The sequence below is a fragment of the Musca vetustissima genome, unplaced genomic scaffold (genome assembly GCF_032173495.1).
Source record: "Musca vetustissima isolate MV318-11 ecotype Yass unplaced genomic scaffold, APGP_CSIRO_Mvet_v1 utg39857, whole genome shotgun sequence".
NCBI lineage: Eukaryota > Metazoa > Arthropoda > Insecta > Diptera > Muscidae > Musca > Musca vetustissima.
Genome location: NW_026880846.1, coordinates 37,640 through 65,224, shown reverse-complemented (window position 1 = coordinate 65,224; position 27,585 = coordinate 37,640). Strand labels below are relative to the sequence as shown.

General features: G+C 35.3%; 1 protein-coding gene across 1 annotated transcript in view; it reads left to right on the top strand.

Annotated features, from left to right (window-relative positions):
- Window positions 1-1,950: 1,950 nt before the first annotated feature.
- LOC133326721 (uncharacterized) overlaps window positions 1,951-27,585 on the top strand; it is a 61,235-nt gene continuing 35,600 nt past the window's right edge. Inside the window, exon 1 of the mRNA XM_061535337.1 lies at window positions 1,951-2,011. Within this exon, the coding sequence (XP_061391321.1) occupies window positions 1,983-2,011 (29 nt within the window). The 5' untranslated portion in view covers window positions 1,951-1,982. The remainder of the gene's footprint in view (window positions 2,012-27,585) is intronic.

Below are 27,585 nucleotides of genomic sequence, written 5' to 3'. Positions count from 1 at the left end.
GAAATATATGATTTAATGATTCAATGAAATAAGTAAATATAATCATGTTGGGCGCCAACATACTCTCCATTAATATAAAAGCTTCAACATTTCAATTTTGAAGGAAAATAAATTTTGGGATACACCTAATGAAGATAATTAAATTTTGAAGTCTGAAAATGATTAAAGAAACCAGTGAGCGGAGCAGTATAGTCGGACGGGGCCGACCATACGATACCCTACACAACTTTCACGAAAATCTAATTTAGTATGGTTCTATATTCTGATCTTGGGCAATATTTGCACTCTCTTGACCCCCAACGTGGGTTGGGTTGTTATGTTCGGATTTTAATTGTGGCCTATAGATGGCTCGAAAAAAACCCAAATATATTATGTTTTCGGTCCACTTAATCCCAATATTATTATCTGATAATCACCGAAAATTACAGGCGTTGTCCTTGACCATACCTGGATCCTCATGGAAAATTTCAAAGCGATCAGCGCTATATTTTCGCCTTCTAGGGTGGTAAGGGGTTACTAAATAATATATGAATACGTAAGCACCTGTAAATATTTACGTGTAACTCCCACAACCGAGTACATACAACAATGTAATTGGTATCAATTTGAAGGCCAACAACTCCTTTTGGATATATTTCTTCTGTCTATATCATTCAGAGGTAAATATATACGTTATAGAGTACAAATTTTGTAATTTTTCACACAAAAGTCAGGGTCCATTTGACCCGCTAAATATTGACCGATCTTTATCAAATGAGGCATGCTTATTCTTTGGCCCGATTCCCATCTCCATGTAAAAATTCGAGGTGTTTGGGCCATAATTGCTGCCTCTGAAGCGACCAGAAAATCAGACAAAATAAAGTTTTTGGTCCATTTCACCCACTAAATATTAACCGATCTTTACCAAAAACAATAGGGGTCTTCATTGGCCAGAACCCATCCTACATGCAAAATTTCGTGAGGATTGGTTCTTAACTGTGGCCTGTATCGTGTTTACAAGTTATAATGGACAGACAGACGGACGGACACACATGTCTAGATCGACTCAGATATTCGAGATATGACGATCGGTATACTTAAAGGTGGGTCTAGGACCAATATTTCGCGGCGTTACAAACTCTTGGGGCTGCACAAAGCTATAATACCCTGACAACATAGTTGTGTAGGGTATAAATATTTGGGATATTTGGATTGGCGATATGCTTTAATTCGACAAAAAATATATTTTCTGGCGCCCAACCAATAACCATGGGGAACACTAATTGCGAGAAGGGTTTGACCCTTCTAAATTTAATCTAAATTCATGACCCATTGTCTCAGAAATTACATTCTAGTACAAAATGTCAATCCTGCAAAAAAGCCATGGTACACTATTTTTAACTATATACATCAATACTGACCTATACAATATATACATCAATACAACCTATACAATAATATACCAACAATATTAATATCGCTTTAAAGATCTGTGTTTTAAATTCAAGTTAATTTCCTAAATATACTGAACAGAGACTTCAAAATTAGATTCGGTACAGTAAGACCTAGACTTCTGATCACATGTCGGGTCCACTATCAATACAGTGTGTTTTCTTTAAACATAACATCCTTAACACTATTCAACTACTGCCGAACGAACCACTGTGCAAAACAACAAATGATTGTCCTCCACAATTGCGATTCGTTGCGATCTTTAAGTGATTTCGTCTCGTAATTGGAATTATTAACGCGTAACGTCGTGTCGTGTGTGTCGAAAAACCATTCATCTGAAATCAAGTCAATTTTATAGTGTTTTCATTTTTTTTCTTTTTGGTGCTACTTTTGCAGTGAGACTTACTTAGTAAACAAGAAAAAAATCCGAATAAAGAAAATATAACACTAACAAACGAAAATCAAAACATATCAAAGCGTATACTAAAAAAGACGACAAAGTCGAAAACTAAAACGAAATAAAAGCTAATTAAACGACAAATTTGTACAAAATGCTGCTAATAAAATTAATTATTGTCAGGTAAGTTGAAACTGAATCGAATTTATTTGCTATTTTTCCTCATATTCTTCTTGTAGATCAATGTTCGTTTAATGTTTATCATTTAGGCACATCTGTAATTGAAGTGTGATGTCTCTGTCTGTGAAGCTACATTATTTCTTTAGCCATCATTGCGGACAAGTTACCTTGACCAATTTGGCTAGAATTGTGTCAAACTAGAATATACACAGACATATATAGTACCAGTTAGTTAAAATGGCTAGTTCCGTTCTTTCTTTGATGACGATCGAATGAATAAAATGTGTGTCATTTGTAGTAATGATGACGATTATGGGGTACATTTGTTTTTTCTAAATGATTTAATTCACGATAGAGTGTGATAGAGTGTTGTTTGGGGTATCCTATTAACCCACTTTGATATTTTCACACCAGTCTTGTCGCTTACAAAAAAAGATCCTCAAAATATTTTTTTAGTTATCTACAAAAAGGTAAATGTGGCGTTTTCTTCAGACGTTTAGACCTGCGTTTGACGATAAAACAGAAGAATAGATAGAAGAATGACGAAAGAATTTCAATATACACTCCACCTCATATTGATCGTTAAACGCCTTATTTTTCCTAAAAAGGATACATAGCAAAAAACTATAGATAATACTAAAACTAATATTAAAATTCAATGAAGAATAATTCTCTCTTTGGCGGAATACTCCTATGATCAAGTATAAAAACGATTTTGAAACATTTCTGTAAAGTGTAGAATTAACACAAACTGAAGTCAAAAATAATTTGTTCTCAATATTTTATACCGTAGATTTCTAAAAATTTTAAATATATAGCTTGTTTTGAGACTTGTAGTGAAATTTGATTTGATAATATCGGTCCACGCCTTCCTCTATCTCCCCAAAAAATATACAACATGGTAATAAGTAAACCAGAGAGCGGAAAAGTATAGTCAGACGGGGCCGGCCATATGTTACCCTACACAACTACCACGAAAAAATAACTTTCTGCGGTTCTATATGCGGAGCTTGGGCAATATTTCGCAATATTTGCATCCTCATGACCGATTATAGGTTAACAGCTCCAATTTCTAATCCTGGCATATTTTTCAAATCTTGTTTCCGGAGGTAATTATTTACGCCATAACATAAACATTTTTCCAATATAGGTTTTGGTTGATTTGACTCTCGAAATTTGGACCGATCATCATCTAACCAGTGAGCGGAGCAGTATAGTCGGACGGGGCCGACCATACGATACCCTACACAACTACCACGGAATTCAAATTTTCTGCGGATGTTTATTCCGAGCCTGGGCAATATTTCTTGATATTTGCACCCTTTAAATAATAGCACAAAAAATTAAGTTTTCGGTCCACTTCATTCCAAAATTATTATCTGATCATCATCGAAAATTATAGGCGTTGTCCTTGACCATAACTGGAACCTCATGGAACATTTCAAAGCGATCAGCGCTATAGTTTTGCTCTCTAAAGTGATAATGGGTTACTAAATAATATACGAATACGGAGATACCTGTAAATATTTAGGTGTAACTCCCACATCCGAGCACATACAACAATATAATTGGTATTAATTTAATGGTCAACCACTCCTCTTGTATATAATATAAACTTCTCGGGTCTATGTCCTTCAGGGGTAAATATATACGCTATAGAATACAAATTTTGTAATTTTTCACACAAAAGTCAGGGTCCATTTGACCCGCTAAATATTGACCGAATTCTATAAAAACAGGCATGCTTATTCTTTGGCCCGATCCCCTTCTCCATGGAAAATTTCACGATGTTCGGGCCATTATTGCGGTCTCTGGAGCGACCAGAAAAACCGACAAAAATTTAGTATTTGGTCCATTTCATCCCCTAAATATTAACCGATCTTTTCCAAAAACAATAGGGGTCTTCATTGGCCAGAACCCAGCCTACATGCAAAATTTCGTGAAGATTGGTCCATAACTGTGGCCTGTATCGTGTTTACAAATTATAACGGACAGACGGACGGACACACATGTTTAGATCGACTCAGCTAGTCGAGATATGACGATCGGTATACTTAAAGGTGGGTCTATGACCAATATTTCGCGGCGTTACAAACTTTTGGGGCTGCACAAAGCTATAATACCCTGACAACATAGTTGTGTAGGGTATAAATAGTCATTCTAAATATTTGGTCAGATACCCTTTACGGTGTAAAATGTGTGATGTGCTGCATGTGCTCTAGAGCGACTAGATATTCTGATAAAAATAAAATTTTCGGTTTATTGTATATCTCAACATCACCGAAAATTATAGGCGTCATCCTTGGTCATAACTGGAACTTCATGTAAATTTTTAAACCGATCAGCGCGACATGTCCGTCCTCTAGTGGGGTAATAGCAATACTAAACATTATCATAGCACATAGACACCTTTATAGATTTACATATTACATCCACATTCGAATACATACAACAATATATTTGGTATCAATTTAAAGGTAAACAACTCCTCTTGGATGTACTAACAACTATGTGTTTCAGGAGTAAATATATATGCCGCAAAATAAAAATTGTGTAATTTTCACAAAAAAGTCTGGGTCCATTTGACCCGCTAAATAATGACCGATCTTCATCAAAACAGTCATGCTTATTCTTTGGCCACATTCTCTTCCTGGTGTAAAATTGCATGGTGTTCGGTCATAATTGTTGCCTCTAAAGCGACCAAGAAAACAGACAAAAATAATGATTTTGATCCATTTCATCCTAAATATTGGCCCGAGCCTACATGCAAAATTTCGTGACGCTTGCTCTAGATAGCCAACTCTTTGATAAAAACAAATAAAAATCCACCCCAAACTATTCCTTAAAAATCCACCCCTATTGCAATGAAGGTCATTGGAAAATGTTCTTTAAAAATCCAGGCCTATTGCAATGAGGGTCCTTGCCAAACGATTCTTTAAAAATCCAGGCCTACTGCAATGAAGGTCCTTGCCAAACGATTCTTTAAAAATCCAGGCTTACTGCAATGAAGGTCCTTGCCAAACGATTCTTTAAAAATCCACGCCTATTGCAATGAGGGTCTTTGGAAAAATATTCTTTAAAAATCCTCGTCTAAAAAGTAAAGGCCCCTTGGAAAATATTCATAAAAATCCACGCCTAAATTGTGAAGGTCCTTGGATAAATATTCTCTAAAAATCCACATCTAAAAAGTTAAGGTCCTTTCCAAACTATTCCTTCAAAATCCACGCCTAATGCAATGAGGGTCCTTGGAAAATATTCTTTAAAACTCCACGCCTAAAAAGTGAAGGTCCTTGGATAAATATTCTCCAAAACTCCACATCTAAGTAGTGACGGTCCTTTCCAAACTATTCTTTCAAAATCCACGCCTAATGCAATGAGGGTCCTTGGATAAATATTCCTTAAAAATCCACGCCTAAATAAATAATTAAATTATTCTGCTTTTTAAGGACACATACGAATTTAAAACAGAGAATGACCTTTAAAAACTCCACTTCAATATAAAGTTCTTTTAAAAACTCCACTTTGATAACAGTAAAAAATCTTAAAAAATACAAACCTATATCAGTGAAGGGCCCGGAAAACTCCACGTTTTATGCAGTGACTATCTTTGAAAAATGTTCTTAAAAAATCCAAACCTAAATATATGAAGGTCCTTGGAAACCCATTCTCTATATATAAGTGAAGGACCTTTGTAAATATTGCTTAGGTACCCGCGGTCATAGTAGTGATAGTCATTAAAAAGTATTTAAAAATATATGTGTTTTAAAAGTTACGGTCCTTGAAAAATATTATTTTTATAACTCATCGAAAAATATAAAAAAGTAACAATCGCGGCCTTATATTACCTTCTGATATACAACATCACATTATTCCTCCATAAAAATAATACTTCCTTATTTGTTTGCAATATTGCCCTAATAAATCTTAATGATTATTACCACCACTAACAATTTCCATACCGAAATTGATGTAATTGATTTCCAATTATATCATCATTAATAAACAATTCTTTATTGAGGCAGTCGGTAATGCAAACTAATAATTTTTATAACAAACAACGTTTTAAGCGAACATAAAAATATGAAGAACGTACCGAACCAAACAACATCATAACGTAACATAATTTCTGTATGAACGGAATGAAAGCAAATTCATTTACCTCATTTTTGTTCTTCAACGCGGTATTGGCTTCTGTCTTCAATTCGGGAATATGAAATTATTTTTTTTTTTTTCTCTTCTTCATCAATTCATTATTAATGGCATATTTGCACGCGATTCGAAGATTCCTCATAGAAATGCCTACAAATATCTGAGTAAGTGGCCACAATTACTACTACTGGCTGGTGTATAGGTTTGTTGGTGAGTTGTTTGTTTGGTTTGATATTTTGCTTGCTGACTGGTTGGATACCTTGTTGCTTGATTCGATTTTTTCCCATCAGCCGCCTCTTCAAATTAAATAAAGTGGCAAAAACATAAAAATAGTTTTACTTGTTTTTTTGTTGTTACTTCTCTTTGAAAACATAATTAACTACTTGAGCAAAGTTGCGAGAGTACCAATTGAAGTTGTTCAAATAGTTGCGTTTAATGTGATATGGCATTTAAATTGTTTAAAAAGAACTTCAAAACTAGGTATGTGCTAGCATTCAATGTATAGGTTTGAAATTTATATATGCCTAAAAAGAAGCGAGGTGATAAGTGATTGAGTGACAGGCCGATTAACGTCTAGAAGGAACATCTGAAGGCAACAATAAATGAGCAAGGAACGAGATATAACGCAGAGCATCTACACTTCAAGATAATTAGGAATATACTTTAAAAATCCACGCCCATGGGAGTGAAGGTCTTTTAAAAATTATTCCACGCATACATGGATTAAGGTCCTTGGCAAAATATTCTTTAAAAATCCACGCCTAAAGCAATACAGGTCCTTGGCAAAATATTCTTTAAAAATCCACGCCTAAAGCAATACAGGTCCTTGGCAAAATATTCTTTAAAAATCCACGCCTAAAGCAATACAGGTCCTTGGCAAAATATTCTTTAAAAAATCCACGCCTAAAGCAATACAGGTCCTTGGCAAAATATTCTTTAAAAAATCCACGCCTAAAGCAATACAGGTCCTTGGCAAAATATTCTTTAAAAAATCCACGCCTAAAGCAATACAGGTCCTTGGCAAAATATTCTTTAAAAAATCCACGCCTAAAGCAATACAGGTCCTTGGCAAAATATTCTTTAAAAAATCCACGCCTAAAGCAATACAGGTCCTTGGCAAAATATTCTTTAAAAAATCCACGCCTAAAGCAATACAGGTCCTTGGCAAAATATTCTTTAAAAAATCCACGCCTAAAGCAATACAGGTCCTTGGCAAAATATTCTTTAAAAATCCACGCCTAAAGCAATACAGGTCCTTGGCAAAATATTCTTTAAAAATCCACGCCTAAAGCAATACAGGTCCTTGGCAAAATTCTCTTTAAAAATTCACGACTTACAGAGTGGAGGTCCTTGGCAAAATTTTCTTTAAAAATTCACGCCATACAGAGTGGAGGTCTTTTGCAAATTTTTTAAAAAATTGGTAATTAAAGAATAATTTTTATTTGCCTTCCCAGCTATAGGCGTGGATTTTTAAAGAATATATTTTTTAGTGATTTTCCAACTATAGGTGGAATTTTGTATAGAATATTTAAAGGACCTTCACAGAATTTGTAGGGAATATCTTATGGACCTTCAAAGATAGAGTCGTGGACCTTCACAGACTTTTTTGAGGACTTTTGAAGATAGTGTCAAGGACCTTCACAGATAGAGGCTTCTATTTTGTATAGAATATTTAAAGAACATTCACAGAATTTTTAGGGAATATTATAAGAACCTTCAGAGATAGAGTTGAGGACCTTCCCAGACACAAGCGTGGATTTGAGGAATATTTCTAAAGGACTCTATATAGAATAGTTTTTAATGGAAAATTAAATATGCCATACCTCCATCCCACCTATCAATAAACACATCCTCTCTAGTCGGATTATAATCCTTGACAAGCAAAATCCATTCAATAAACAAGACTCACTTGTAGCGAATGCGAGTAATCCGAATCGGCAACAATAAAAACAAAAACAAACATAAAATATGATACAAGCGTGATTTCAAGGCCTGAAAAAATGAGCTCTTCGCTATGTTTTTATTCGGCTCAACAGATTATGTCAGATGACACGCTATCATCATTTCATCATTATGTTAATCTATGGCAAAAAACGAAATCCAAAAATAGCACGGGATGAGGGATGACTGAGGATGGGCTAAAATGGCTGGTAGATGCTTGGCTTGGATACGATTGCATGGCTGTGGATAAATTGTTTGTTTTCATTTCTTCTACTGAATTGTGCAATACAATACCGATGAGAGGCTAAACCACAGTATCAGCCACACCATGGGTATAAACACTGAAATAACAACAACAAGGGCAACAATGAGCAAAATGTATTAATAATGCAATAGTGCCACATATGTGTGGTCGACCCATCCATCGATTCATACATCCAAGCGGACGAACAGTCGGTCGGTTGATTGTCTGTCCATTCATCTCCCTGTCTGTCTGTCCATCCATCCTTCCGCCCCTGCTATCATCAATTTCAGGCAGTAAATCCTCACTGTCTCTCTCTCATCACCAGTTGAAATATGGTGTGGAGTAACCCAGGGACGAATACTTGCACCCTTCTTCCTTGTCATTAACAATTTCAACTAAATCAGAGCTGATGGCAGACGTGTTCATTGGCTGGCAGTTTTTGTTGTTTGCCTTATGTTATGACTCCCGTTGTTGTTGTTATTGTTGATGTCCTTTGTCTTTCTTTTATTATTAATTCTTAATGGTTGGTGTATAAGTTTGGTCAATTGTTGTGAGGATGATGGGATGCGTGTGTTTCGGTTTTTTTTTTCTTTGCAACAATCACAACAACTACAGATACTCTGAAGCCGAAAAACACGCATCAATTCGAAAAAAAACCGGGGTGCATCCATATTTGTTTTGTAATTTTTCATTAAAGACAGAACCACCTTCAGTCTTGACTAAGGTCACCACTGTTGTTGCATGGTAGCAGCCGTGCAAACATCTCCAGAATATCTGCAAAAAAATTGCTTTAGGGTTGTTTAGTTGAAATCCCTTTTCCATGTTGCAAGCAACTTGTTACCCTGACTAGACCTAACATGGGGAATGTATGTTTCTCCTGTACGATGGTGAAGAAGAAGAGGGGCAAATGAAGAAGAAATTCAATAAATGATTTAAAGGATTTCGTGTTGTTTTTGCCTTCGTAAAAATTGGTAACATAAACAATTTGTGTTCGCATTCCCCAACTATTACAGGACAGCCGGAGTGTTTGTAATATGACCCAAGGGTATTAAAATCGACATGGCAACAAAGATTTAAATAAACGTCATGGGAAATGGCCTTGGTAATTTGACAATAGTTTATTATACCCAAAGCAGGGATATATTTTAGATAGATACATTCAAAATGAAAAGGTGTGGATGTTTGAAGAAGACCCTCTGAGGACCTTTCGTGATAAAGGCGTGGATTTTTAAATTATATTTTCAAAAGACCTGCATTGCCAAGGCATGGATTTTTATAAGATTGGTTTCTAAAGATTTTCACAGCTAAAGGCATGGATTTTCGAAGAATATTTTACCAGGGTCCTTCACTTCTTTTGGCGTGGATTTTAAAGAATATTTTGTAGTGGATTTTTAAAGCATATTTTGCCAAGGATCTCCACACTTCTTTTGTAGTGGATTTTTAAAGAATATTTTGCCAAGGATCTTCACTTCTTTAGGCGTGGATTTTTAAAGAATATTTTGCCAAGGATCTTCACTTCTTTAGGCGTGGATTTTTAAAGAATATTTTGCCAAGGATCTCCACACTTCTTTAGGCGTGGATTTTTAAAGAATATTTTGCCAAGGATCTCCACACTTCTTTAGGCGTGGATTTTTAAAGAATATTTTCCCAAGGATCTTCACTTCTTTAGGCGTGGATTTTTAAAGAATATTTTGCCAAGGATCTTCACTTCTTTAGGCGTGGATTTTTAAAGAATATTTTGCCAAGGATCTTCACTTCTTTAGGCGTGGATTTTTAAAGAATATTTTGCCAAGGATCTTCACTTCTTTAGGCGTGGATTTTTAAAGAATATTTTGCCAAGGATCTTCACTTCTTTAGGCGTGGATTTTTAAAGAATATTTTGCCAAGGATTTTCACTTCTTTAGGCGTGGATTTTTAAAGAATATTTTGCCAAGGATCTTCACTTCTTTAGGCGTGGATTTTTAAAGAATATTTGCCAAGGATATTCACTTCTTTAGGCGTGGATTTTTAAAGAATATTTCGCCAAGGATCTTCACTTCTTTAGGCGTGGATTTTTAAAGAATATTTTGCCAAGGACTTTTCTGCCAATAGGCGTGAATTTTTTAGAGAATATTTTGCCAAGGACCTGTCTGCCAATAGGCGTGGATTTTTAAAGAATATTTTGCCAAGGATCTTCACTTCTTTAGGCGTGGATTTTTAAAGAATATTTTGCCAAGGATCTTCACTTCTTTAGGCGTGGATTTTTAAAGAATATTTTGCCAAGGATCTTCACTTCTTTAGGCGTGGATTTTTAAAGAATATTTTGCCAAGGATCTTCACTTCTTTAGGCGTGGATTTTTAAAGAATATTTTGCCAAGGATCTTCACTTCTTTAGGCGTGGATTTTTAAAGAATATTTTGCCAAGGATCTTCACTTCTTTAGGCGTGGATTTTTAAAGAATATTTTGCCAAGGATCTTCACTTCTTTAGGCGTGGATTTTTAAAGAATATTTTGCCAAGGATCTTCACTTCTTTAGGCGTGGATTTTTAAAGAATATTTTGCCAAGGATCTCCACACTTCTTTTATAGTGGATTTTTAAAGAATATTTTGCCAAGGATCTTCACTTCTTTAGGCGTGGATTTTTAAAGAATATTTTGCCAAGGATCTTCACTTCTTTAGGCGTGGATTTTTAAAGAATATTTTGCCAAGGATCTTCACTTCTTTAGGCGTGGATTTTTAAAGAATATTTTGCCAAGTGGATTTTTAAATTTTTAAAGAATATTTTGCCAAGGGCCTGTATTGCTTTAGGCGTGGATTTTAAAGAAAATTTTGTCAAGGACCTACACTCTGTTAGGCGTGATTTTTAAAGAATATTTTGCCAAGGATCTTCACTTCTTTAGGCGTGGATTTTTAAAGAATATTTTGCCAAGGATCTTCACTTCTTTAGGCGTGGATTTTTAAAGAATATTTTCCCAAGGATCTCCACTTCTTTAGGCGTGGATTTTTAAAGAATATTTTCCCAAGGATCTCCACTTCTTTAGGCGTGGATTTTTAAAGAATATTTTCTCTCCACTTCTTTAGGCGTGGATTTTTAAAGAATATTTTCCCAAGGATCTCCACTTCTTTAGGCGTGGATTTTCACTTTCTTTAGGCGTGGATTTTTAAAGATTTTCTCTCCACTTCTTTAGGCGTGGATTTTTAAAGAATATTTTCCCAAGGATCTCCACTTCTTTAGGCGTGGATTTTTTTAAAGAATATTTTCCCAAGGATCTCCACTTCTTTAGGCGTGGATTTTTAAAGAATATTTTCCCAAGGATCTCCACTTCTCCACTTCTTTAGGCGTGGATTTTTAAAGAATATTTTCCCAAGGATCTCCACTTCTTTAGGCGTGGATTTTTAAAGAATATTTTCCCAAGGATCTCCACTTCTTTAGGCGTGGATTTTTAAAGAATATTTTCCCAAGGATCTCCACTTCTTTAGGCGTGGATTTTTAAAGATTTTCCCACTTCTTTAGGCGTGGATTTTTAAAGAATATTTTCCCAAGGATCTCCACTTCTTTAGGCGTGGATTTTTAAAGAATATTTTCCCAAGGATCTCCACTTCTTTAGGCGTGGATTTTTAAAGAATATTTTCCCAAGGATCTCCACTTCTTTAGGCGTGGATTTTTAAAGAATATTTTCCCAAGGATCTCCACTTCTTTAGGCGTGGATTTTTAAAGAATATTTTCCCAAGGATCTCCACTTCTTTAGGCGTGGATTTTTAAAGAATATTTTCCCAAGGATCTCCACTTCTTTAGGCGTGGATTTTTAAAGAATATTTTCCCAAGGATCTCCACTTCTTTAGGCGTGGATTTTTAAAGAATATTTTCCCAAGGATCTCCACTTCTTTAGGCGTGGATTTTTAAAGAATATTTTCCCAAGGATCTCCACTTCTTTAGGCGTGGATTTTTAAAGAATATTTTCCCAAGGATCTCCACTTCTTTAGGCGTGGATTTTTATAACCTTCACCACACTGTGGTACAGGGTATTATGGGGCACCAAAGCCCCTCTATATTTTTCGATTTGCACGAAATTTAGCACAGAGTACTGAATTAGTTCCAGAATGATGTGTGTCAAGTTTAGAGAAAATCGGTTCAGATTTAGATATAGCTCCCATATATAGTTTCGTCCGATTTAATGTAAATGGTGCACCAAAGTCCCTATATATCTTTCGATTTGCATGAAATTTGTCATGGAGTACTGAATTAGGTATAAAATGATGTGTGCTAAGTTTCGTGAAAATCGGTGCATATTTAGATATAGCTCCCATATATATTTTCGTCCGATTTAAGGTAAATGGGTCTCCAATGTCCCTATATATCTTTCGATTTGCACGAAATTTGGCATAGGGTACTGAATTGGGTCCAGAATAATATGTGCCTAGTTTCGTGAAAATCGGTTCAGAAATTTGGCATAGGGTACTGAATTGGGTCCAGAATGATATGTGCTAATTTTCGTGAAAATCGGTTCAGATTTAGATATAGCTCCCATATATATTTTCGTCCGATTTAAGGTAAATGGGTCTCCAAAGTCCCTATATATTTTTCGATTTTCACGAAATTTGGCATAGGGTACTGAATTGGGTCCAGAATCATGTGTGCTAAGTTTCGTGAAAATCGATTCAGATTTAGATATAATATTTTCGTCCGATTTAATGTCCGAACCAAAGATTGGCCGACCCGCGCGCATTTTTTACAATGTACTAAAGTTACTATAACCTTTCGAGTGTCAAGTTTTCTTGAAATTTGTTCAGATTTGCATATAACTCCTATATATACTTTCGTCCGATTTTAAGTAAATGGTCTACTAAAGACCCATAGCTAGGCCGATTGGCAAAACGTACTGAAATTAATATAAATTAATCTCGGGCAAGTTTCCTTGAAATCGGTTCAGATTTAGATATAGCATATCTTCCATATATAATTTTGACCTATTCATGTTGATTGTAAACCAAATAATCAATGGGCGATTGATTGATTTTTAAATCATATTTTCTACGGACCTTCACTTTATTAGGCGTGGAATTTTTAAATAATATTTTCTACGGACCTTCACTTTATTAGGCGTGGAATTTTTAAATAATATTTTCCACGGACCTTCACTTTATTAGGCGTGGAATTTTTAAATAATATTTTCTACGGACCTTCACTTTATTAGGCGTGGAATTTTTATTAAATAATATTTTCTACGGACCTTCACTTTATTAGGCGTGGAATTTTTAAATAATATTTTCCACGGATCTTCACTATATTAGGCGTGGAATTTTTAAAGAATATTTTTCAGGGTCTATATTGGGCGTGGAATTTTTAAAGAATATTTTCTACGGACCTTCACTTTATTAGGCGTGGAATTTTTAAATAATATTTTCCACGGACCTTCACTCTATTAGCCGTGGAATTTTTAAATAATATTTTCTACGGATCTTCACTTTATTAGTCGTGGAATTTTTAAATAATATTTTCTACGGATCTTCACTTTATTAGGCGTGGAATTTTTAAATAATATTTTCTACGGATCTTCACTTTATTAGGCGTGGAATTTTTAAATAATATTTTCTACGGATCTTCACTTTATTAGGCGTGGAATTTTTAAATAATATTTTCTACGGATCTTCACTTTATTAGGCGTGGAATTTTTAAATAATATTTTCTACGGACCTTCACTTTATTAGGCGTGGAATTTTTAAATAATATTTTCTACGGACCTTCACTTTATTAGGCGTGGAATTTTTAAATAATATTTTCTACGGATCTTCACTTTATTAGGCGTGGAATTTTTAAATGATATTTTCCACGGACCTTCACTCTATTAGCCGTGGAATTTTTAAATAATATTTTCTACGGATCTTCACTTTATTAGGCGTGGAATTTTTAAATAATTTTTTCTACGGACCTTCACTTTATTAGGCGTGGAATTTTTAAATAATATTTTCTACGGACCTTCACTTTATTAGGCGTGGAATTTTTAAATAATATATTCTACGGACGTGGAATTTTTAAAAACTAATTAAAAATCCACGCCTATTGTGGTTTCTACTTCGTCTGAAAAACTATTTAAAAATCCACGCCTATTGTGGCTTCTACTTCGTCTGAAAAACTATTTATAAATCCACGCCTATTGTGGCTTCTACTTCGTCTAAAAAACTATTTAAAAATCCACGCCTATTTTATCTTCTACTTCGTCTGAAAAACTATTTATAAATCCACGCCTATTGTGGCTTCTACTTCGTCTGAAAAACTATTTATAAATCCACGCCTATTGTGGCTTCTACTTCGTCTGAAAAACTATTTAAAAATCCACGCCTATTGTGGCTTCTACTTCTTCTGAAAAACTTCTTAAAAATCCACGCCTATTGTGGCTCCCACTGGTAAATGGACTATTTAAACATCCTATTCTATTAAGGCGCCCGATGTTCTTGAAAAGTATTTAAAAATCTACTCCTCCGAATTTCACGCCAATGTTGTATCGGAGTGGGAGTATTTGTCTCTTCCAATTAATTTGAAATGACTGCTTCGTATTTTGTGGCTTTTTCCAGTTCAGCGATTTTTCAAAAGTTGTTATTTTAATTTGTATGCTTCTTTTTTGAATCTCCAAATGTTCTCCACATTTGTGTGGTTTAATTCTTCAAAATGTTCATTTCCATTTGTTATTTCATCCAGCCGCACAAATTCCGTACAACTTTTACATATTTCAATTCCACCAAAAAAATAACATCATCTGTCCTTCTCTCATTCTGAAGTCTGGAGTTCTTCCGTTTTAATAATGTTCTGTAGGACTAAATAACCAAAACTGTGTGGCTTTTAGTTGGTTAGGCATCACCATGGGCAATAGTTTGTTAGTTCAGTCCAATGGTCAGACATTTTTGTTTTTAATTTTAGTTAATAAAAACACTACGAGGTAGTCCATTATGGGCTCATGTGTGTGTGTGCGACCATCTCTCCACCCCATCTATCCTGGCATATGTTGCAAAATTTATTGGATTTAATTTTACGGCAATAGAGAGGAAAAATAGTGCCGCCACCAGTCGAGACCAGGGAATTTTCAATGAATGCTATTCTCAGAAAGCCGCTGTTTTTTTTATACGAACACCAAAGAACGCACAGGAGAAGAAGTACGAAAAGAGAAGAAGTAAAGCTGTGGAAAGGAGTGGAAGAGGGGGTAAAACACTGCAGTATGCTATGACTCTAGGTTTCCTTTTGCATTATTGACTTGACAAAAGAATAATCAATAAATAAATATTATTTTATTCTGTTCACTATGCAAGATATTTCCCGCCACTCCTGGAACTTCATCGGCTCTGCTGTTGTCCCATGGCCACTGCTTTGTTCGCAACTTTATAAATTATTCTGGGAAGCAGAAGAAGCAGTTTCTGTCTATTCCATTCTTTTTTCGAAATGCTAAACACGTCTCATAAAATGCGGCATTTTTTATGCAACACCACATTGCTGCCACTGCAACGTGTGGTGCTGTTTGCCATACCCCCCTTATGGCCGCCGCTTCATTACGTGGACAAGTTGCAAGTTAAAAAATGTTTGCTTCTTTTTTATTTTTTTCCATATTACTTTTATTGTTCATTTTTCATATTTTTCCTTTAGTTTAATTTAATGTAATTTTTTCAGTTTCAAGAATCTAGAAAAAGCCATATGAGAAATTCCACACCTTTGGAATTTGAGGGAAGATGAAATGCCGTCAATGAGAGGAATTCATAGTTTTGAATCCTTTTAAGGTTATAACACAGAAACTGTATTAAAAAAATTAAGTTAGGAAATTCTTTGTAAATAAAAAAAGACGGATGATGGGTCGAATCCTTTGGCACCTTATGTGGTAAGGAAACCTTGTTATAAATGTTAAGTGTTTTAAAAACACTGAGTAAAAAGTGGAAAAATGCTGGTAATTTTTTGGAGGGAAGGTTTGAGAAGTCAAAATATAAAATGACGGTCAAATAGGTTGTATGAAGGGCTATACCCATACGGGAATATCCAATGTTTTATAGGTATTTTAAACACAAAACTATGGAAGAATGTCAAGAAAAATAAAATAAAAAGTTACGGATAAATGTTGAAATAACGCTGTTGCGTCGCTCGAACTCGAAATATTTGATTGAAACACGTAACGAAATTCCATGAAAAGTGAACCAATATTGATAATTTTTAGTAAGAAGATTTTACACCCCTGGGAACTTGAAAAATCAATTTAGAGCCAATTCGCTTAAAAAAAAACGTGCACAAAACCCCCAAAATTACCATTATATGGGCGCTACCCAGAAACATAGGCCAATGATGAAAATTGGGATGTTGCGTTATATGGGGGCCTCTTATAGATGGACTAATATTAATAATTTTTAGTAGGAAGATTTACTACCATACTGCAACCCAAAAATAACAAATTACAGCCAATAAAGTTGAAACATGTACCAAAAACATCAAAATAACGAATATTTGTGGGTACCGTTAAGAGTCAATATTGAAATACGTGTCTAAAATCCCTAAAATACCAATTAATGGGGCGTGCCGTTATATTAAAGCTACCCTAAGAAGTGGACCACCATTGATAATTTTCGGTAGGGAGATTTTATACCCCATAATACCGAATATTTGGGGGCACCGTTATATGGGGTCTATATCAAAACGGTCCGATATACCCCATGTTTTCAATACCAACCATCGTAGGAGTAATAGCAATGCCAGTCAAAATATTCAGAGTTCTATCTCAAATATTGCGATCTCTATCGTGATTTCAACAGATAGACGGAAAGACTCGAAGTCTTTGACCTGCAGGAGAAGGTACTGATAGTAAAGAAGTGGGAAGCCTATTGTGATAGAAAACTATAAACGACCCAGTATAAAGTTCCATAAAGTTATACAGATACAGTGTTGAGGAGCTGGAAGGAGAATTAGCGAAGCTTCTGATATCAAATAATGGCGGTGAAGAAGATACCAATGAGAGATGACGGTATAGAGTGTGTACCACTTAACCAAGATGAGGTTAGAATAACAACCAATTGTCTGAAGAATAATAAAGCAGCAGATGGATTACCAGACGAACAATTCAAGAACGGTGTTCAGATATGCACACGTCAGGAGCATGCACCAGCTGATTAGTACAATTTGGCTAGAGGAATGCATGACCAATGATACCACCATATCCTGTGTCCCCTATACAAAAAAATCAAATAAGACGATATGTGCCAACTATAGAGGAATAATTCTCCTTCCAATGTGAACGACTGAAGTAATGGTCAATGACATTATTGGACCATACTAATGAGGTTTCAGGCCTGTCAAATCCACCACTGACCAGAAAAAAAACACATCGACATATTTCAACTATTCATTGACTATAGTCAATATAGCATCCGACAGCCTTATAGTACGTTTACATTTAACCGGATTTCGTTAATCCAGTGGGTTTCAATTGTCAATACCTTTACATTTATGTCAAATAAATCCTCATAGAGTAGGTTAACCCGGTAAAAAGTTATAATGTAAATGCCGTTATTCGTCCTGAGACTTTTAAAGGCATGTCTGCGTTTGGTATTGCTGCAAAATTTATACGGCTATGCAAAATAACTTAAATTGCCACAAGATCAGCAGTTAAAGTCGGAAAGGACCTCTCGGAGTCTTTCCATACTGAACGAGGGTTCAGACAAGGTGACTGACTCTCGTGTGACCTTTTTAACATCCTGCTGGAAAAACTCTTACGAGAGACAAACTGGAACAGAAATGGCACTCTGTACACTCAACAACACATGTTATTCGCCTTTTCAACATAATGGGTCGAGCATTGCGAGCGGTAACAGCCACCTTTGAACAAATTGGGAAAGAACCTGCCAAAGTGGGTCTGGTATAGAGGTGTGCAAAGAGAAAATGCTCGGAAATAAATGAGAAACCGCCATATGAAATTCTTACTAAAAGAGAACGCAGAGAACGAGCTTATTGATACATGTAACCGAGGGCACCTATTCCCATGCTTGCACAGCATTAGTCTGGTAGTAAATGGCGAGTAGACCAAGCTGATGGTATCAACGCGCAAGACGTCCAGTAGACTCGGACCAACTGTGGAATTTGAGCACTACAGATTCAAGGTAGTGAAAGATTTTATATACCTTTGTACCGCCATAATAAAATTAATGACATCAGTTTCGGAGAAGAATAGGGTTGGCCAACAGATGTAAGCAATTAAAAAACAAGGCCAACTCTCGCCAGACCAAACTCACACTCTACAAGACGCTGATACTACACGTACTGGTGTATGGATCAGAAACATGGGTACTTGCACAGGAAGATAAGACAGATATTGGAGTGTTTGAGAGAGCAATTCTCCGTAAGATCTATGGACCGATCTGCGTCGAATGAACTGTAAGTTCTACCATCTATTCTCGGACATCGACATAGTCAAACGTATCGAGTTGCAACGACTACGTACGTTGGCTAGGTGAAAATGGATGAGGATTCCCTAGCTCAAAGGGCATATAAAAGCGAGCCAACCAGGGTGCGCAAAAATTCGCTCGCGAATGATTCAAAATACATTCTTTTCGTTTTGAGCTCATATTAAGAATGAATTTATGGCGATAAATTTTTTACCAAGAATTTTGCCAAAGAATATTCGCACACACACATAACAAACGAGTGAGAGCACACAACAATGTTCGTTCGTTTCGTTTGGTGGTTGAAATTATTTCTGACATTCTCTCACGAATGAAAACAAACATTCCCGAATTCTCACGAATGCTCAAAAGGCAACAACAATAACAACAAACGTTCGTGAACTCAATAGTTGTTGGACATGTGTTTTCTTATTCCACACACTTTCTACTACACACACATTCTTTCGTTGTTTGTGTGTTTTTATGATGTTTTGGTTTGTTGTTGTTTTTAACAGTGCTCGCGAGAATTCTCGAACATTTGTTTTTTGAGTTTTTCAAAAGAATGTTCTTCATCAACAAATGCTCGCGAAAGAATGAATCGACGACGCTTGCATATTTGCGAGAGAATGCAAATGCTTGTGCACTCATTCTCACTTTAAGCTTGGTTTATGGAACAAATGTTCTGTCACAAGCCAGTTAAGTAAAGGTATTCTTAGTGGAAACTGAATAAGTATTTCAAAAGTTGTCCTCCATGGAAAGGCCGATAACATTATTTTAGTCATTTCTAGTTGGGATTGTTCCATATGATTGATTTCATTTGAAATTAGATGTTTTACCCTGTCATAGTTTGGTTGCATTCTGCAGTCAGACAACGTGCCCTCTGTAAAGATACGAAAAAATATCACCGAGACGAGATTGTCAGGCTTTAAGCGAAGTAAATGGCTACGTGCCGAGTGGAAGAGTGGCGAATGCATTACCCCTTACAATATGTAGGCATAAGAAATCGTAAATTGTTGCTGTTGTTCTATGGAGCGATTATAGCGTTCAAATGTGAAATATGATTTCAAATAACTAATCGAAATGAATTGTAATATTTTCTACATTGTGGCTCCCATTTCGTCTGAAAAACTATTAAAAAATCCACGCCTATTGTGGCTCGGAATACAATTTAAATCAGAATCGTTTGAAAAACTATTCAAAAGTCCACGCCTACTGCGCCTCCGAATACTTCTGAAAAAAAAACTAAAACTAAAAATCCACCCGACAAAAATGTTCCTCTTTCTAATAATTTATTGTTAAATGTATATATAGAAGATCTGCAATTGAAAAAAAAATTACATTAACTCTTTAAATGGAACCATAACATTCATCTGACTGAAGGTAAAGAGCGAATCAATTAATGGGCTACACCATTAAACCCCATAAAAATAAATAAATAAACCTCATTTTATTTATTTTTTTGTTGTTCATTAAAAAAATGATCAATACCAAATTTTGAAATTAATTGCCAAAAATACATTCATAACCACAAACATTATTTATTTTCAAAATTCTCACCCTGACTTCGTGTGCTATTTACCCAACCACAAATGTGTCATGTGCACAACAATGGATACACCATTCATTTGTTACTTATTTGTTCAATAACCTATTGTATTGGGTGTTGCGATTCTTAGTGGCCCTCAAATACATTGGTCCCAGACCACAGTTGCGAGTGCAATACAATACCGCACAGAACGTGCCTTTTCATCTTCTAAACAAATGATGGAATGACTAGAATTTGTTGTAGTTGTTGTTTTTTTTCTCCATTTAACACATTTTGTACGCCGTTCTAACTCTCCCCCCCTCCGCCCCTCCCGCCTGTTTTAGCCCTTTCACACATAATCTAAGGAACTTCGTAACAATGACTTTAAACAACTATTAATTGGGTATTGGCCCAAGGTATTAATGGTGTGACTTGAAGTGGAGTTTACTGGTTGTATATGTGATTGCTGTTGGAATATGTAGAAGGTACATAAAAGAAAGAAAAAGAGCTATGAAAAAAACCAATAACAAAAAGGAAACTAACGTTTAAAGCAAAAATGATTTATTTTGTCGATTCTTTTGAATTTGAAAATGTTTACAAATTTCATTGGATTTAGCACGAAGGTACATTGTTTTGCTTATTATGTTATTTGTTGTTAGTGGATACTGTTGCTTGTCGGCAGACCGACAATCAGACTGACATACGCCACCACACTTTCAAATAAAAGTTACCATACCAACATTTTTTTAAAGAGTTTCCGACCAAATTAGAAAGGCGCAAGTTCGCCCGCCTGGGGCATACTTTTTCTGCCGTTGGGATACTGGCATTTATACTTTGCGACAAAATCGAGGCCTTGGTATGCGGGGCGGACAATTGGGAATGAAAGACCTAGGTGAGCATATGAAAACCCCAGGAGGAACATTTCGCCATAGGTCAATGTTCGGATATATGGTGTGATCTATTTTTTTCTGGCGAGCCTATTTCACTTGAAAATATAGCTTCATATCTTCATTTGTATCTAATGTATCTATGTATTTTTTGAGATTACATTTCTTTATTAGAAATTTTTATATAACATGTCGTTATTCTAACTTGATTCCTTGTCTGCCCTTTTCGTTCTTAATTTGTTGAACCGGGCTCCAATTATTACAAGATACGACTTTCATCCTCGCAATATTCTTCAAAAATACTGCTCATATGATTTTAGGTGGGGTAATCAAAGAGCAGAAATCGATATTTTAAAGTTTTATTGGTCTATTCTCAAATTTACCCTTTCTTGTCCCTAAAAACCTATATGTATGTATGTATTTCAATAAATTCAGTATACATTCCTTATTTTGTCGAACTGACGGCGTCCGAATTATTGTTTAAACACAGTATTTCATTTCCCGCTAGTACAAAATGAAAAAAATCGCTATTGCAAACATAAATTTACCGTAAAAAATGTTTCATTTAGGAGGTGCCCGAGCCCCTCGTGCCCCTCCTCTGGCAACATCGCTGTAGTTATGCCAAAAACGTACTTTTTTGAGGAATAATAACCGAATTTAAAAATTTTGAATATTCGGATAATAAACCCGATAATAGTCCGGTTCAATAAATTAAGCAGGTTTGTTTACTTGATTTTTAATGATACGCAATAAGTACGTTTGTTTACTAGCTTTTTATGCGATAAGGTATTGAAACCGGTTTTATTATCTGAATATCCGTTTTTTTTTTTTTTGAAAAAAAATAACAAGGTTTTAAAATGTTTGATATTCGGTAATAAAACCGATAATTATCGGACGAATCCGACAGTTCGGTACAATATTTCGAGGATGAAAAACCGCTTATTGTGATAATTGTAGTAAAATTCAATAAATTAAGGACAAAAAGAACACATAAAATCCAAAAATACATACAAGAGCTACAAATCAAGATATAAAGCTACGCAAGTTTTGCAGCGACAATTAAATTGAAACCTGGGTGTAGAACTCCTAAATCTATTTCCTGGTAATCTCCCGGAAATGATCGATGTCCCAGCTTTGCCAAACATATCGACGCCTCCGAACCATAGTATGCTAAGTCGACTTAGCATGTTTTAAAGTTCTTTACGTTTTTAGATACTACGGTCCTTAATTTAAATTCACTGAAATTTTGGTAATCATTGGCCAATCCAAACCAAAGTTATAAGCTAAAATGTACTTAGCATGGCACGTACGATAAAAGAAACTTCCATACTTTGAAAGCTTCTACTGAAAAACTCACTTTTCAGACTTAGCATACTATGGTTCGGAGGCGTCGATATGTCAGTAATAAATAAAACTTTTTTCCAAATTGTATGTTTTTTGAAAATTTTGCAAATTGCACCCACTAAGAAGGACCGTCATTGCCAAATATGCCAATTTATGCTCGTTATACCAAATTTCACACATTATCCCGAATACTACATGAAGATGGACTAAAGACTATAGCAGTATTTATTTACCCAATACCAAATATACTAAATTTCGCACTATTTAGTACTTTTCGTATAACTCTACAAAGTTTACGATTTGTTCACCAAATTCTAAATTTAGGTACTATTTTCAGTACCAATTCGTATACTTATAGTATTCCAAAATCGAATTCTTATCTCAACCATAGACACTGATTCTTATACAAATACAGCGTGTTTGTGATATGCCATCTATCGGTGCCTAGAATCAACACCAACTTGAATTTTACGAAGTGGTTGAAGTCGTTGGTAACTTAGTGTAGGCATTTTCCTCTGTCTCCTATTGTTTTGAGTTATAATCACGTTGTGATGTTGGTTCGATAGAACGAGGAATGAACAAATCTGGATTTTCTGGCCATTGGGTTTTCTTCTGATACTCCCCTGTTTTATTTTTGTTGATCATTTTTGTTTTTATTTCAACTATGTAGATGATTGATATGATGTAGCCTGACCTGACCTCCCTGAATTTGTATAGTGGTTTCTGTCGCCATTTTCCTCTGCTTGGTTCTATCTCCTACTATTCCTATTTCGTGTTATCATCATGTTGTGATTATGAGGTTGGTCCGCTAGAACTACGAAGAATGGATAAATCTGATTTTTCTGGGCTTAGTTTTTTCTCCCGTTACTCCCTTTATGTTATTTTCATAATCATTATTGGTTTTATTATAGCTTACTAGATGATTGGTCTGCTGTAGCCAGACCAAGGTGCTGAGGCTACCATCTATCGTTGTGTAGAAACAACTCCTCCTTTAATTTTATTGAGCGGTTGAGGTCCTTGCTTATTTAGTGTTGCCACTGTTTGGTTTCTACTATTCCTATTGTGTGTTATAATCATGTGTTGATATTAATGACGAAGTAGGTTCGATAGAACGTCGAGAACAATTTCTGGGCTTTGTTTTTTCTATTACTCCCCCGGTGTTATATTTGTTGATCATTATTGTTCTTATTCCAGCTTAGTAGATTATTGTTCTGCTGTAGCCTTCCCTAGGTGATGGGCGGTCATCTATCGTTGCTTAAAATTAACACCACCTTGAGTGTGGTGCAGTGGTTAAAGTCCTTGCTTGTTTATTGTTGCATTGTCCTCTGGGTGGCGCTCAAACATGGGGTAAATCACATACTAAGGTTTTTTTTCTAGAAAAAATTTTACTACGGACACTGAAGTCAAATTCGTTTCTATAGAAAAAATTCCGCCGTCACTGAGTTTGAATTTTTTACTATAGGAAAAAATACCTCAGACCTCAGATTTTTATACCTTCCGGTTTTGAGGTTAGATATCCTCTTTGCTATGGCAAAGATGTGCCTCATCGAAATATTGGTTTTTAACCCCATGTTTCTTTGGACCAAATCCGTTTCAGACAATTTGTAGTCGATTTACAAATGTCCGTCTGTATGGCCGGCTGGTGCGGACGACAACTCTCGAAGGGAGTAACCGATTTCATACAAACTTTGCATATCGTAAAATTTCCTCCAAACTTAGTTTGGGGATTATCGGCCCACTTCTTTTGGTACCGGCCACAAAATGATTCAATGCTAATTTTTATTAAATTTTGTACTTTGGTCACAATTGTGTCATAAATTTCGTCCTTTTGTTACTATCTTTAGTACATTTTTCCAGAATAAAACTCAATTCACAAACAGTGAGCCAGCTCTCTTTGATCGGCCAATAACAATGATACTATCCTTTGGCAGCACTTAGTGTTCGTAGTACGGAACCTCTTCTTAGATCAACGCTCACTACCGATAATTCCTAAAATCCTTTCAGAATTCATGACATACCAGTTCGTTCACTACCAATGCCCCATTTTTATTACCTTTTAGAACCCGATTAAAACTAGAATCGGAATGTAATTATATTTAGACCAAAACTTTGACCAACAAAATAGTTACTATTCAAACTGGCCTAACACTAATTTGCTAGACGTGGCAACCCTATTTCTTCAACTATTGTGATAAATTGTTGTTTCCCCATATATTGCATGAGGGTGGAATATTATTTTTCTCCATTCTTTGCCTTAGTTGTTGCTGTTGTTGCTTAGATCTGATTACATTGTTATTGTTGTAGAATGTCTTTGTTATAATATTAAATTTCATTAAATAAATAAATAGTGTACTTGATATTTATTATATCGTGGAGTACATAAGACTTTTTAATCCATATTGGCAAAGTGTACTTAGTAGTTTATACGATAACAACAAAGTATTACTTCCTATGGTGTCACAGTGGGTTTCAACACAAAAACAAAATTTTAAACAAACTTTAGTGAAAATTTAAATATTCAGTAGGACCGACCTTTTTACCATCTTGTGGATTGTGTGGATTAAATAGTTTTAACAAAGGTTGGGACTATGTCTTTGAAAATTGCCTAAAATCGACAATGGGCGGGACCTTTGTAAGGGAGGTATGTCGAAACATGGGCATATATCGCCAAATTTTTGCAAATATTTTTTGTTCATCCTACAAGAACATGGAATGCCAAATTACAATCTCTTCGGTAGGAAAATGCGAATAAAACGTTGAAAATATCAAAAATGAGGCGAAACCTTTATATGGACCAATATTTAATATTTTACACTCTCCAAGAACCCACAATTGGCAATTACAGCGTTCGTGCACAAGCGTGTTTCGAACGCCGCTTACCGCTCTAAAGGGCTAAACAGAATGTTCGCGTTGAGCGTTTTTTGTTATCGCGTTAACGCACGCAAAAAGTTAAAAAATATTTAACTTCAAAGCGCAGCGCACATCAACTTCGAGCGTTTGTGTTATCGTTTCCTTGTGGTTGTTGTATTTTCAATAACATATAACGCGACGGATGGCTCAACGCGAGCATTCTGCTTAGCCCTTAAGGGAACTAGGTATGAACTATGTTTATTGACTTCGCTCTAAAATTAACAAAATGGCGGACCTTAGAAAAAATATTTTTGGAAAATCGACAATTTTTTACCAAAACCAAAGTTAAAAAATAAGGAAGATCTTCACCGATTGGCTTTATCCTAGTTCATACGATAGCTATACACTCACAGAGAAACGTGTAAAAATTTGAAATCGATTGGGTTATAAGTTTTTGAGTTATCGTGCCCGCCATTCGCAAAAAAATGTTTAGAGAAAAAAGCGTTTAAAGTTTGAGAAACCCTTCAGCCGTCACTTGATGCTGACACAATAAATCGGCTATATCTTCAAGAGTTCTTGAGATTTTCATTTGAAAATTTGTAGGGACATTCTTTAATTAGTGTAGATTCGAATTATATCACAAAATTTTTGACCCCGAGAATGGGGGGGTCCCCTTAAGGGATCGGCACAATGAAGGCATTACGCGCAAAAAGTTATAATATATTAGTTTTGGTGGGACTGGAAGGGGATTATTTATTATGAGTTGCTTCCATATGGCCAAGCGCTAAATTCTGATCTCTACTGTCAACAATTGGACCGTTTGAAGATAGCAGGACAACGCTAGACCACACATATCTACAGTGACTAGCCAGTAATTTCGGGAGCTTGGTTGGGAAGTTTTAATGCATCCGCCACACAGTCCGGACTTGGCACCAAGCGATTATCATATTTTTTTTTTTTTTTTGCATTGCAAAATTGTTTAATGACAAAAAATTGGTATCTAGGTAGGATTGTGAAAATCAACTAATAGAGTTTTTTGCAAATAGAGATCAGGACTTCTATGAGAGAGGCATTATGAAGATTCCTTTAAAATGGCTACAAATCGTACCACAAAACGGTGCATATTTGGTCGAAATCGGACATTCCGAAGCATGTTATATAATTTCCTATAGTTCATATAAAAAATGGATTTCTTATTCTAACCTAATATTTCGAAGTTGTGGACTATGCCGACCACTGTATATATGTAGTTCTAATTAATTTTTCATCACCATAACACTGTGTCACATTCAATAAAGTTCTTCTTTGTGAATTGGGTCTGGTCTGGTTAGCACAGCAATTCCTCAATAGAGTTTCCAGTTTATTGTCTGTGTAAATTGTATCCAAAGTAACCATGTATTGTTGCTTAGAGCTAACATCACCCCGCCACCCTCACTTCAACACCTAAAAGTCATGTTTGTTGTTTTTTGTCTATCAGTTCCGATACTAAACACATTGTCTAATGGTATGGTCCACTCAAGGTGTTCCATTTTTACGCTTAAACAAACATTTGAAGTATCCATTCATAAGCAACAATTGGACGCCGCTTCGTAGTAAGCCGACAGACGCGGTGTTTGAATACGACTAGTGCGAATAGTAGATTCAAAAAGAGATGGTCATATATGATATGCTTATATGCTTAAAGTACACGTGTTGTTGTTGTTGTTGTAGTTTTTTGTTTTGCAAACTACAATTCATTGTTTTTCTTCATGTTTTTTTAGTTGTCGGATTTTTTTATTTTTTGTTCATTTTTTGCAAATGAAAACAAAGAGAATTCTACTATAACGGGAAATATAGCTCGTAGCTAGGTTACAATGTATCTGTAAATTGGAACAGATATTGTACCGTATAGAGTTTGTTTTACAATTCTGTCAGTTTTTATTAATGCAAAACATTTTGAAACCTTTTGAAGTGGACACATAAATGGATTTCTAATTGTTGTGGCGGGCAATGTGTTGCGTTCTGTACTGAAGACAAGTTTTGTTTTCGTAGCTTTCTTTTTGTTTTACAATTTTAGGTTAATTTTTCAATTGGTGGAATTTTTTCTGTATGTTTGTCACGTTTTGGGGTTTCAATAGGCAAATAAGGAAATCGCCTGAGGTCGATCATAAATCTAAAAATACTATAACTTTCTCAAATGGAATTCAAAACACTATTTTGTTGTAATTTGAAAGATTTCAATTGTAATTGTGAAAAAAATTGTTTTCAACCCCCA